The 13,665-nt window shown below is 40.7% G+C and overlaps 1 protein-coding gene across 1 annotated transcript; it reads left to right on the forward strand.

Moving 5' to 3' along the window:
* Window positions 1-9,188: 9,188 nt before the first annotated feature.
* On the forward strand, window positions 9,189-10,031 carry H1-7 (H1.7 linker histone). The gene has a single exon (XM_045800747.2). The coding sequence runs from the start codon at window positions 9,213-9,215 to the stop codon at window positions 10,029-10,031; it is 819 nt and encodes a 272-aa protein (XP_045656703.2). The 5' UTR covers window positions 9,189-9,212.
* Window positions 10,032-13,665: the final 3,634 nt, after the last annotated feature.

Below are 13,665 nucleotides of genomic sequence, written 5' to 3' on the forward strand. Positions count from 1 at the left end.
AGGCAGGAGACTCATTATGTGATCAGGGCAGGTAACGTGAACAGGACAAAGGCAGAATAAGCGGGGGAAGTGTTGCCCACTACATTTTCTTTGGGAAAATTTCAGCACACAGCAGAATTGCTTGAGATACAGACATAAATATAAATAAAAGTAAATATAAATTTTAAATAAATATTTAAAATAAACATAAATATTTTGCTACACAGAATATTAAAAAGAAGGGTACTCAAGGGGGCGCCTGGGTGGCACAGCGGTTAAGCGTCTGCCTTCGGCTCAGGGTGTGATCCCGGCGTTATGGGATCGAGCCCCACATTGGGCTCCTCCGCTATGAGCCTGCTTCTTCCTCTCCCACTCCCCCTGCTTGTGTTCCCTCTCTCAGTGGCTGTCTCTATCTCTGTCAAATAAATAAATAAAATCTTAAAAAAAAAAAAAAAGAGAACATAGTGCCTTCTAGTACAGTTTGGTGCCACTGCCTTGATTCATGCTTAGAGGCCAACAGTTTCACCCACTATTGGTTTTGCACTATTGAAGTAAATGTCAACACAGATAAATAATTTCTAAGGATTATTATGGAAAGTTTTGACCTCGTGATAGTCCCCTGAAAGTCTTGACTCCCCTAGGGGTATAAGGACTACATTTTGAGAATCAGTGCCCTAGGGAACAGCAAGGCCTTTTCTTTTTCTCTCTAATCCTCATTCAGAGAATTAGAGTGAATTATTCAGGATCTCCTTTTCATGTGCGTACAGTTGTTCATCCAATTACATGCAAACACCATATTCAATTTGTAACCCACAGAAGAGATTTTTAGAAGCCATCTGGACCAATAACTAGTCATTTTAAAGTTTTTATTTATTTCATTTTAGAAAGAGAGCACTCAGGACCAGGATGGGAGAGGAGCAGAGAGGGAGGGAGAGAGAGGGGGAAAGAACCTCCAGTAGACTTCCCACTGAGCCCTGCTGGGGCTCAATCTCAGGATCCTGAGATCCTGACCTGAGGTAAAATCAAGAATCTGACACATAACTGACTGAGCCACCCAGGCACCCCAATAATTAGTCATTTTAAAATGTTCTGGCCTGAATGCCTCATTCCAGTCTTTGTTTACCTAAATGTAATGTCTTATATTTCTTTGTCTGCTTTTAAGATTTTTTTCTTTCAGTTTTAAGTGGTTTGATTATGACGTGTTTGATTATAATTTTAAGTTCATCTGTTTGGGTTTTGCTGTGCTTCTTGGATCTGCAAATTTATACTTTCCACCAAATTTGGGTAGTTTTCAACTGTTTTGTGTGTATGTATTATATATTTTTTCTACTCCAGTCTCTTTCTTTTTTCCCTCTGAGGTATCTGTGACATGAATATTGTTCCTTTTGATATTGTCCTACAGGTCTCTAAGACTAATTTCAATTCATTTCATTCTTTCTTCCCTTCTCTTATTTATATTGAATACGTTTTATCTTCAAGCTCAGTGACTCTTTCTTCCATCATCTCCATTCTGCTGAGTCCCTACAGTGTTGCTCTAGGGTTCTACTATGCAGAATCTGCCACTGCTGCACAGTGGGGAGAGGGACTGCCTCTGATCTTTTTTTTTTTAAGATTTTATTTATTTGAGAGAGAGAGAGCAAGTGGGAAGGAGAGGGAGAAAGAACGTGAAGCAGACTCTGTGCTTAGTGCAGAGCTTGACATGGGGCTCAATCCTAGGACTCTGAGATCATGACCTAAGCCGAAACCAAGAATCGGACACTTAACTGACTGAGCCACCCAGGTGCCCTTAGCTCTGCTGTTTATTAGCACTTCCCTGGTATAGAATAGAAGGCTGAAATAGGGTTTTTACTCTTCAGGGGTGGGTCCTGGAGTGGGATGGATAAAAATCAGAAAGGTTCCATCCCACAGTCCTCCCTTTCCTATTTGCCAGTCTTACAGCTAGACAATAGAGTCGTCGTCGTCTTCTTCTTCTTCTTCTTCTTCTTCTTCTTTTTTTTTCCTGTCTGGGCCATTGGAAGTTCTGGTTTTTAGGCTGCTCTAATCCAGGTAGGGACATATATGAGGCAAAAAGAAAACCCAAGGAACTTGAAGCTACCTTGTCCCCTAAATCCTGAGACCCTTAGTCTGCTTGTAACTGCTTTTTGGAGTCTTCTGGTAGTTGTTTTACATATTTTAGTCCAAAGTTTTTAGTTGTAGGAGAGATTGAGTGGAGGGTGATTAGTCTGTTTTATTTAGAAATAGAAGTCTCTTATCTCAGTGTTTTTTTTTTTTAAAGATTTTATTTATTTATTTGACAAAGATAGAGACAGCCAGCGAGAGAGGGAACACAAGCAGGGGGAGTGGGAGAGGAAGAAGCAGGCTCCCAACAGAGGAGCCTGATGTGGGGCTCGATCCCACAATGCCGGGATCACGCCCTGAGCCGAAGGCAGACGCTTAACCGCTGTGCCACCCAGGTGCCCCGTCTCAGTGTTTTTATTAAAAAAATAATCTGTTACTTTGATAGGTCAAAAATTATACTTATTTTGTAGTCTTGTTATAGTCAAAGGTAGAGCTTATTTTTCACATATTAACCATTATTTTCATTTCTACATTGCTTAATTTGGGGGTTTACTCTTAATTTTGGAATAACTCATAGACTTTTTATGCAGATTTTTTTCTATTTGCTTTTTTACCCTTGTTTTAATTTTTTAATGTATGAAATTTTAAGGTTTTTATATTATCATGTCAGTAATTTCCTCTGATTTCTTCCATTAATTTTATGCTTAGAAAATCTTTCTCCTTCCTAATATCAGATAAATACATAAAGTTTTCCCTACTTTCATTTTTTATGTATAACTCTTTGATCCCTCTTAATTTTATTAGTATTTGGTGAAACATGAGTATAGTGTTTAAAAATTTTCACATTATTAACTATTGTATCCTACACATTTTTCTCATTAAAAGTTACTCCTAACTTGTTGAAAGTTAGGTCTAATGACAAATAGGTAAAAACTCCAGGGTCTTTCTTTTTTTTTAATATAAAGGATTGGAATTTTATTTATTTATTTATTTATTTACTTTTAAGTAAGCTCTATGCCCAATGTGGGGCTTGAACTTATAATCAAGAGTCACATGCTCAGGGAGCCTGGGTGGCTCAGTTGGTTAAGCATCTGACTCTTTATTTTGGCTCAGATCTTGATCTCAGGGTCATGAGATTGAGCTCCACATCAGGCTCCACAAGCTGGGTATGGAGCCTGCTTATGAGTCTCTCTCTCCCTCTGCCCTATCCCCTGTTGTGCATGCACATGCTATCTCTCTGTCTCTCAAAAAAAAAAAAAAAAAAAAAAAGAGTCACATCCTCTTTCAACTGAGCCAGCCAGGTGACCCAGATTGGAATTCATTTTAAAGATATAAATTTGTTTTTCAGTGCCACTGGTGGAGAATTGGGGACTGTATATGTAGTAGCCAGCATAGGCCCTAGAGAGTGGTGAGTCATGGCCCAGGCCAGGCATATGTTGGGAAGGGAGTGTGAAATAGAGGTGGGGACATTATGTCTTGTTCTTTGCAGCTCAAAGTGCTAGTCCACCTGAGTTGTGCCCACAAGCCACACAAAAATAGGCAGCAGGCTGGTTTTGGCCCATAGGCCACAGTTTTCCAACCTCTGTTCTAGCAACCTGGTAAAGGACAGACCAGAGAACCAGAACTAGAAGGGAAAACCCTCTCCTCTTGCAAAGTCTCTCCAGTACCCTTTACTACAAAGCTTAACATCATGTCAGCTGAAAAAGGAAAAATATTGAAAAGGCTCCGATCCATTTTCAAATTCAGGTAACAAAAGCAATAAATTGGTAACAGGCATAACCAGTATGGTAGAAATTATAGTGAGGAAGGATAATTTCTTGCTCAAAGCTTTGATTGGTGAAATGATAGAAGAAAAGAGGTGGTGTGGCAATTTCTTTTCTCTAGGTGGAAGATGAAAAATAGGAATCCTTTTTTGGTTTACCTGAGAGATATAGAGAATTCTCATTCCAAACTTTTTCTTCAGTACACCATTTACCTTCTCATCTGTAAATGTGAATAATATTATCCATTTTTCAGTGTTATTGAAAGAATTAGTGATAATTTATACACATTACCTGATCCATAGGCCTTCAATAAATAAATAGTAGCTCTTCATCCCTAGATGGATCAAAGGCTGAGAAAAAGCCAAGGGAGAAGAGTAGGATTAAAATAGAAAATTAGATGTGATTTTTAAACCAAAAATGGAGAGGTAAGTGTTTTTTGAAATGAAATACTTAGAACTGCAGTTTTGAAGGAAAAAATGAGGAAAGTTATGCAGTATAATTCCAGAATGTGTATTGTGAATTGAGAATGCAAATAAAGCTTGCTCTTGGTTATATTCCTGAGCATGGGCATTTATTTATACCATTTAATTTGGAGGGAAGCAATTTTTAATTAGTGAATTTGGATTTTCTGGAATTTTAGATCTGTAGACATTAGGCTGGAAATAAGCTTCTCTGTAGTGGGTTGTAGGTCTGGGATATTTCAATTCTCCAACTACAAGAGTTACATATATACGGTAAATGATTTCTACTCTGCCATTTTTTTGTGTGTGTTTCTGCTTTGGCTTCATTTGTACAATATTCTGGGAATTGACGAGGGCAGGGGTGGCTGGGAGTTAGTATAACAGAATTGAATGTTGTCCAGAATGTAGTGTTATTGTGGGACTGAAGCTTGTCTCTGTCTTGGGATGCCCTGAGCCTCATATTGAAAGTAAAAATCCTCAGAGGGGCACCTGGGTGGCACAGCGGTTAAGCGTCTGCCTTTGGCTCAGGGCGTGATCCCGGCGTTCCGGGATCGAGCCCCACATCAGGCTCCTCCACTGTGAGCCTGCTTCTTCCTCTCCCACTCCCCCTGCTTGTGTTCCCTCTCTCACTGGCTGTCTCTCTCTGTCAAATAAATAAATAAAATCTTTAAAAAAAAAAAAAAGAAAGAAAGTAAAAATCCTCAGAGAAATGGGTTTTTGGTTTGAGATTTAACTGATTGTAGCAGAATGGTTTTTAGAGGTACCACATTGTGGGCTCATGGAAAGACTTAACTATTAATAATGCTTGATTTAATTTATGAGAGATTTAATTTATATAGACACCTTTGTTTGGGTGGAAAAAAAGTACCTGGGTAGGATTTTGCTAATACCAAAGTCCTTAATTTCTCTCTTGTTGTCATTTTTGGAGGGATGAGTATAGATTTTATATTTGTGGGGAGGGGTGTGTTACGCTGGGTGTTTAGAGCTTCTTAGGAGGAGTCAGGGAGACCAAATCTTCAAATTTGGGGCATAATTGCTGAGAAATTTGCCTGGTCCTTCAATAAAATCACCCGGATCTAGAATCTCCTGACTCACTTCTGAACAATTGTGCTGAGGATTAGAAAGATGAATGCCCAGTTGCTAGTCTGTCTCCATGCTTTTATGGAATCTTAATATTTTTATTTTCACATGCCATTGTATGAACCACGTTAGTTCTCCCAAAAGCCATGAGTCAACTCGTGGGTTTATTTGCTGAAATGACTGTTGTGGGGTTATTTGCATTAAAGTGGAAGGCACAAAGTGGCTCAGGAGAGGAAAAGAGTCTTTGGGGGAAAAACAACTAGCAGGTTAAGGTTAAGTTGGGGGAATTGTAATAGATTGTTGAACAGGTTTATATCATTTGGTTTTGGGAGAGATAAATTAAATCAATGCAAGGTAATTGAGTAAGCAAGACTAGAACCTTGGGGCCGCAGGACTGTGGATCAAGGAGGGGCAGTGAGGTATAGATAGAGGTTAAATCAGAGTATGCTACTCAATTTTGCTCTACTCTTGCATGGAGTTATTCTTAATGAAGTTAGAGCTGCATAACTCTATGTGAGGGAGTAAGATTAATAAAACCTCTGGTGTTCTTAGAATTTTGTATAGTAATTAAAGGTTGCTATGCCTAAGTCAACCATGTTTCCCTGGAGACCTCACAGTCAAGACCACCACAGAAGAGTCTTGATACCAACAAAGAGCAATATGATCTTGCTCTGGAATTTGAAGCAGAGAGATTTAGGCTAAACATTATTCCCAAGTATCCTTTTTCCTCCTCTGCTCCCCCCAACCCAAGGCTTCCAGAAATTAAGAGCTATTGATCTTTCTCACAACAGGGTGGTGCTAGGTGGTAACTTCTGTTTTATAATCATAGATGATTAAAATTGGAAGGGATGGTTCAGTCTTGTCTTTCTGGAGCTGGAGTTGGTGTCTCCTGATTAGAGGTATGATGCTGGTTTGTACTGACTCTTTTCCTAAAGAAAATGTTTTTTCAGATGTGTCTTTTTCTTTTGGGGTATCAGAAGAAGTGGGCTGGCAAGTAGATTTATTCCAAAGAGGAACAAAAGAACTCCAAGGGATTGGTGCAGCAGAATGTTTCGGTCAGCTAGCTGGCTTTCCTGTCCTCTGAGCCAGCTGAGTGGTAGTGGGACATTTGTTTCCTACCTCTCTTTTTTTGTTATTCCTCTATTACTTACAGTATATTTATACAGAAATCTATATAGAAATGAATGTTTATATATAAATGAAAATGTTTTGTTTTGTTTGTCATGTGTTTTTTTTTTCCATATATTTCTTTTCCTTTGACTTCAGCCTTTCCCAAAGGTTTCTAATTGGTCTCTTTTCTCATTACAGGGGTATCAATAAACATGGTGGTTTGATTTTTTTTTTTTTTTTAAAGATCCAGAGGACGGGCAGAGGGAGAGGGAGAGGGAGAGAAATAATCTTAAGCTCCTCCACTCCACACCCAGCATGGAGGCTGATGTGGGGCTAGACGCGGGGCTCAATCTCACAACCCTGAGCTCATGGCCTGAGCCAAAATCAAGGGTTGGTTCCTTAGCCAACTGAGCCATCCAAGTGCCCCTAATTTGGTTCTTGTCTTTCTTTCATGATGATACTATCGTGTGCAGCCAACTTATCTTTCCCTGGAGTCAGTTGATATGAAGGTCAGACTTCACTTATTTTCCTCTTATTCTCAAAGAAAACAGTTTTGTCTCTTTTCTCAGATGGTTGTCCCATCCTATGGCCAATGGCCTATGCAACCAGGAATTATAGCCAGACCAAGAGACTACACAAATGAGAGAAATCCTGCTCCACGTGGTTCTGCCTCTCAGTCTGGTATCGGTGCACTATCCCTGTGTTGATGTGTTAGTCTCCTGTTCTTGGAGATCCACAGTACCCTGCTCTAATTTAAAGGCTGGGAGAAGGTACAGTGAGTGCTTGTAGATCCTTCCAATTCTGAGCTGTGATTGTGGAGATAAACTTCCTCTTGCTCTGTAGTGGAGATACATAAAGGGTCAACCTTGGGCAAAAGGAAACCTAGCTCAGTAGTTAATAACTCAGGCCTTTGAATTAAGTAGAGTCGGGTATGAATCCACACTCTACCTCCCACTGCTGTATGACTACTTATGTCATTATGTTATATGTCCTTCACACCTTGACCCTAACCTACCTTTTCTAGTCTAATCTCCTGCCACTTCCCTTCTCATTTATTTTCCACTCCCTAACAGTTGTGTTTTAAACAAATGGAACTACCTAGGAGCTTGTTGGAAAGGTAAAACCTCTGCCCTCATCCCAGACCTAATATACTGGAATCAGTACTTTATGAAGTACACATTAAAGTTTAAGAAGCACTGGACTAATCTATTTCCTGGCACTTTTATTCCTGGAAGAAACTATGTCGCAGTCCAGCCTGTGACTGCCAAGTATATGTGAATGTCTTTTAGAAGAGGTATGATATGCTTTTGCAATTTGAAGTATTCTTTGAATAATTCCCAACTAAATTGTGTCCAAAATAAGAAGTCCTTGAGTAACTAGTTTCCTTGGTCCCCTTCATTTTCAACCCTTTGAGAGTCATCCTGCTCCTTTCTCCTGATTTCCTGGGAATTTCCTTTGAATCCAGAGAAATCCTTCTCACCAGACAGAAGCTTACACAGACTCAATTAAATACCTGCTGTGTATAATGAAGAATAGTATTAGACGCAGCAGGGGCCATAGAAATTCAAAGGCTATTTGGCTCTCGGGAAACTTTTTATTTAGTTGGAAAGGCATAAACATTCAGAGTAAAATTAATTTTATGCCGTATATTTGGGTAGTCCTTTGTCATCTACCGTCACCTCTTCTGAACCACTCCAATAATTCTGGGATGTTGGTAGGAAGGAATCATTAGCCTTTTTTTTTTTTAAATAAAAAAGTCATATCCAAAGATATGGAGGGATTTATCAATGCCATACGGCTGTTAAAGAGCTGGGGTATGTGTCCATGTGTTCCAGCTCTAAGTCCAGGGTGTTTTCTTTTTAAAACTATTGTGCTGCATTATACTTTCTAGTACCAGATTAATTTAAAATAAAGAAAATACAGTATAGGATTGCAAAAGTTTAATGCGGTAGTTAAAAGGAGAGAAATCATTTGAAAGAGTGAAGGGGCTTCAGTGAAGGAAGGATTTAGCAGGACTTTGAAAGATGAGCAGAATATATCTGGACACAGAAAGGGGGTGAGGGACAAGAGGCAGAAAAACAAAGTCTGGTGAAAGAATAATGTTTGGACCAGAGTTCTTGGTCTATTTGGAAACTGGATTTTTTCAGTCCAACTGAATGAGGCGTCTAAATTTCCCAGGTGTGGGAATTATTGTTGAGGGTAGAAGGACCACAGTGGTTCCTTCTTCCTTCATATTCTTGCACAGAATCCACCGTGTAGAGAGTCAGGGAGACATAACTATAGATCTCCAGCTGGTGGGACCTAAAGGTGGGAGCTTCTAGGTCGGGTTTTGTTTGATCGACTACCACATTTACTTTTTAAAGGCATTGTATTGTAGATAGTCAGGAACAGCTTCTTTCACCTTACGGACATGTGGGGAGATGGTGTTGAGGACCACAGAAAAATAGTGAACTTCAGAAAGTGGTTGAGATCAAGGTCAATGAGAAGTGGAAGCATTATAAGGACAGGGAACAAACCCCGGAGATTATAAAGGTGATTCTTAGGGGTGCACAGGAGCCGACATCGGGATTGGTTTAGACCTAGGAGGAAGTAGAGTCTGATTGGACCACCTACCTGGGTGGGATCTGGCAGCTCCCCAACTAGGACCTGAAAGTCTAGGCGGGGCCTACCATTGTGACGTGGTCCAGCCAGCCTCAGCTTAAGCTCACACCTTGGTGGGGGAGGCCCAAAGCAGTGGCCCCGCAGAAGCGGGAGCGGGGCCATGGCTGAAGTGGCTGGGCCCACTGGTGAATCCAAAGGCACTGAAGTTAAAACCCAGCAGGCCACGGAAAAAGCCCTTATGGCACCACCGAGGCGGGGCCCGCGCTCGGTGCTCAAAGTGTCCCAGCTGTTGCTCCGAGCCATCACTGTGCACAAAGGGCTGACTCTTGCCACTCTCAAGAAGGAGCTTGGAAATGCTGGCTACGAAGTGCGCAGGAAGGGCTGCCGCCACTCGGGCGAAGCACCCAGGTCTGATGTTAAGGGCACGCTTCTCCGGGTCAGCGGCAGCGATGCCTCTGGCTACTTCAGGATCTGGAAGATTCCGAAGCCGAAGAGAAAGCCAGGACGCCCGAGGTTGGAGGAGGGCGTGCGCTCTTCGAAGAGGGCCCTTCCTGGGCTGCGGAGCCCACGGAGGCGCTGCACGCATCGCAGGGCGGCCAAGAAGGCCAGGGAAGTATGGAGACGCAGCACAAAGGCAAACACAAGGGTGAGGAAGATAAGGCCAAGAGCCAAGGACTCGGTGCGTTCCAGAGCCAGGGAGGAAGTGAGGGCCAAGGTGATGGACGAGGGGAGAGGACGGACCATGAAGGAAGACATCAGGCCTAGGACCCGAGAGGAGAAGAAGAGGCCAGGCCTGAAGCCCAGGGAAGAGAAGAAGCAGGACCTGGTGAAGCCAGTAAAACGCACCATCCAGAAGACAGCCTTGGTTAAAACTGACCGAAATTCTAGCAGTCAGGGGAAGATTCATGACCCAAGGGCTGCTCGCACAAAGACTTCCACTAAATCGGAAAGTCTTCGGAATGCAGCCAGGCATCCGTAGTGTGGGAGCAATTTCCCTTCCTCCAGGCACAGATGCCTTTCCCCATAGGCTCAAATGAGAGCAGCTCTCACACGCTGAAGTGGACAAAAGTATATACAAGACCTTTCCACTACATTGTGTCCGTTTCCTCTTTGCCGCACCTGGAAGGGTAAGGGTGGGTTGAGGGGAGACCTATAGCAGGGGCATATGGGATAAAGAGTCAAAAAGATGTTGAGATTCTGTTCCTGCTTCAGGCCCCAGGACAATGCCTTTCAGAAGGAAAAAAGAAAACAGAAGCAGTGCGGCAACTTGGGAGGATTAGACAGAAGTGTTGAATTAACGTTAGATACCCAATCAAATCCAAATTGAGTTTTGGGGAAAAGGGCATGTAAAGAGAAAAGTGGGAGAGTAGACAACTTTAAGTTAAGTGGTCCCACTGATCCAAAGTGTTCTTAACTGAAATTCCCTTTAGGAAAAAGGCCCTTCTCCCAAAGTTGATTGTAATGGGTCTGTGGTTTTCGCACGACTTGATAATAATATAATATATATAATAATATTTTAACTGGAAAACATTCCTATGATGTCAAGCTTCAGTTAAATGAGAGTGTGTGAAAGCATCTAGCACAGGGCTTGTGATGATGTGATAATGTGCTATAGCAGGAAACTATACTGGAGCACTACTTAATGAGACCAGGATTCTAGTCAAAGTTCTGCCACTCTGACCTTGGCTGAGTTGTTACTTAACTGTTTATAGTCTTGGTTTCCTTCTCTGCAAGAAAAGGTTGGGATAGGGCTAGGATGGTTTTAGGTGATTTTAAGTGTTAGTAAAACAAGAAGGACTTAAAATATCATGACATAGGCTTTGTTTGACCAAATGCAGTGAGGGAATTTTCAACTGGGAAAATACTAACTCCTAGAGAGGAAATCATTAAGATTTATAGAATGCATATCAGAAATATAAGGAGACGGGAAGGCTAACTAATGAATAGGTAGGTCTTTTGCTTTTCTTAAAAAACATGTATTGAGCACCATATATCAAATATAGAGTAAATGTGTGATTTCTTTTAGTTCTGAATGCAGAGATTAAGAACAGCATGGGAATAGTTCTCGTGCTATAGGTCATGACAGGACACAGAAATGGTTCCTAGGGAAGTAAAAACATCAGAGTAGCTGGTTCAGGGAAATGACTTGCTGTTTCCAGCTGAAGCCAAAGGAGTAGGGAAAAGGGAAGGACTGGGAAGGTGCTTTTCATTCTTGTAAAGAGGTGAGACTGATGGTGGGAGGTGGGAATGTGTTGGAACAACCTGGGGAGCTTTTTCAGTGTACCTGACCAAGCTTTTCCCAAGAGTCTGATATCTTCTACAAAGGGGAACAGGGTACGTGTATTTACACAGACACAGAAAGGAAGGAATGATGGGAGGCAGGAATGAGAATCACTGCTTTAAACCTATGCAAAACTACTAGCAAAATGCTAGCCATGCATCTCATCTATAGATGATCTGAACTTCGAAACTTCCCCCTGCTGAAATTAGGTTCACTGTGCACTTGAATTGTCTGTGAGTAGCAGAATGAAGCAGAGTAAGAGAATAGGGAGCCATCTGAAAAAAGGTAGTGGGAAATATTGTCTATTGAGCACAATTAGAACAAAGTTAATCAGAGGTCTTTATGATAGCCAGATGTATTGCCCCTTTATAGTCCTGGGAGGTTTTTACCTAAAGAATCAGATTTCCTAGAACTAGAAGCCTTTTCTCCTAAGATGGGATGGGAAGGACGCTGGCAAAAATTTTTCTAGCTTTCCTAAGAATCGTCACAGTTCTATTTGTATTGTGATGATTTCTTCATTTAAGCAAACTTCCATTAATTCAGTCAGTAAATTTGGCAGATTTATTAAGTGTCAGACCCTGACCGTATATAGCTAACTGTTCACTTCAGATTATTTTTCATTGGTAAATTTTAGGGTGGCTATGCTCCAGTGAAATACAAGAAATGACTTTAGCTCATTGGCAAGCTATCCACATCGTCTAGATCATAATGCTATGGGTACTTCTGTGAAAGGAATTCCCAAGAATAGTTAATCTCATCCCAAGTATTCACTAATGACTAAATGCCTGCAAAATTCTGGGCACTTTGCTGAATGAAGATGGATAAAGCATAATCCCCACTTTTCACTGCTCACATTCTAGTGTCATATTTGGGTATTTAACTTTAGCCAGAGCAAATGGAACATCCCTGACCTCAATTCTTTGCTTCCTTTTACCTCAAGTGCTTCGTGTGATGATGATCAGAAGATTGTTGGACTTTCGAGTTGTAATAAAGTTTAGATGCCCTCTAGCATCAGATATTCTGTGGTTGTTGATAAACAGTTAACAGAAATACAAATGGCCTTTAAAAATATGAAAAAGGTACAATTTTACTCATAAGGGAGATGCACATTAAAACAATAAGATAACATTTTTTTAATCAATTCAAAGGTTACTCTATTGGTGAGGCTGTGGGAGATCAGGCACTCACACACAGTGCTAGTGAGAGCGTAAATGGAAGGAATCTGTCTTTCATAATTACAAATGCAAATATCCTTTGACCCAGCAGAACCACTTTATCTTTTAGATGTAAATGCATTTGTGAAAACACTTCTGTCCAAGGTATTCAGTGCAGCACTGCAGTAACAAAACAGAAAAGGAAATAATCTAAATGTTACTAGGGGACTGGTTAAACTGAAGCTTCCATACAGTGAAACTGCACTCAGCTGTAAAAAAAAAAAAAAAAAAAAAAAAAAAAAAAAAAAAAAAAAAAAAAAAAATTCTCTACGTATTATTACGACAAGCACCCAAAGATATATTAGGTGACATTAAGTATACCATACAACCTTTTGTGTAAAATGAAGGAAAATATACCTCTTTGTAATTATATAAAATTCTGGAGAGATATACACAAAAAACCTAACTGGTTCTCTACTGGGAGGGGAAGGTGATGGGAATTGTAGAGGGTACATAGAAATAAGACTCTTTTACTATCTCCTTTTTTGTATTTGTTTTCAGAATCAATGTAAATTGTAACTTGTTCAAAAATAAGGTAAAAAATTCCATGCAATTGTCAGTTACAGCTTTTTCATTTATAAGGTGGTTTGTACTTTTGCTTTTCTTAAAGCGTGCTTTATTTCATTTTCACCTCTCAGTCTCTTTGATCTTAAGTGAAAAAGCTAATGTTTGGAAAATGTGCACTTTAGAAATTGACTTTTGACTGTGAATTCCAGTGCCTTCTTGTCTACAGTTATCCATGCCGAAGGGGGCCTCGTCATCCACTCAGTAACTCTCTGAGACATCTTTTCTATGTAGGTAAAGGTCAGGAGTTAGAATTCATTTCTACAGTGAGTGTTTAAAAGTTTGAGGTTTCTTGTGGGGGAGGGCGTTTCAAACACATTGCAGGATGTGTTTTCTGAACATGCAAATATCTCCATTTGTCAGTGATCTCAAAGCAGTAGCTCTCTCCTGTCCCCCCTCCTCTGGGGAGCTCTGTGATGATATGGCTATGAGGTTGGGCTGGAGATCACTCCAGCCACAACCTAAATGCCTAGCAAGGACAGGAAGACATTCTGGGAATAAATATAGGGGCACCATGTCAGAAAAGAGAAAAAGAGAGCTTTAAAAAGAGAAAA

This window comes from Ursus americanus, chromosome 25 (assembly GCF_024610735.1).
Source record: "Ursus americanus isolate L20-20 chromosome 25, mUrsAme1.1.p, whole genome shotgun sequence".
In the NCBI taxonomy this organism is placed as follows: Eukaryota; Metazoa; Chordata; class Mammalia; order Carnivora; family Ursidae; genus Ursus; species Ursus americanus.

Coding starts and splice junctions, on each gene's coding strand:
- H1-7 (XM_045800747.2), top strand. CDS start 9,213: ATGGCTGAAGTGGCTGGGCCCACTGGTGAATCCAAAGGCACTGAAGTT.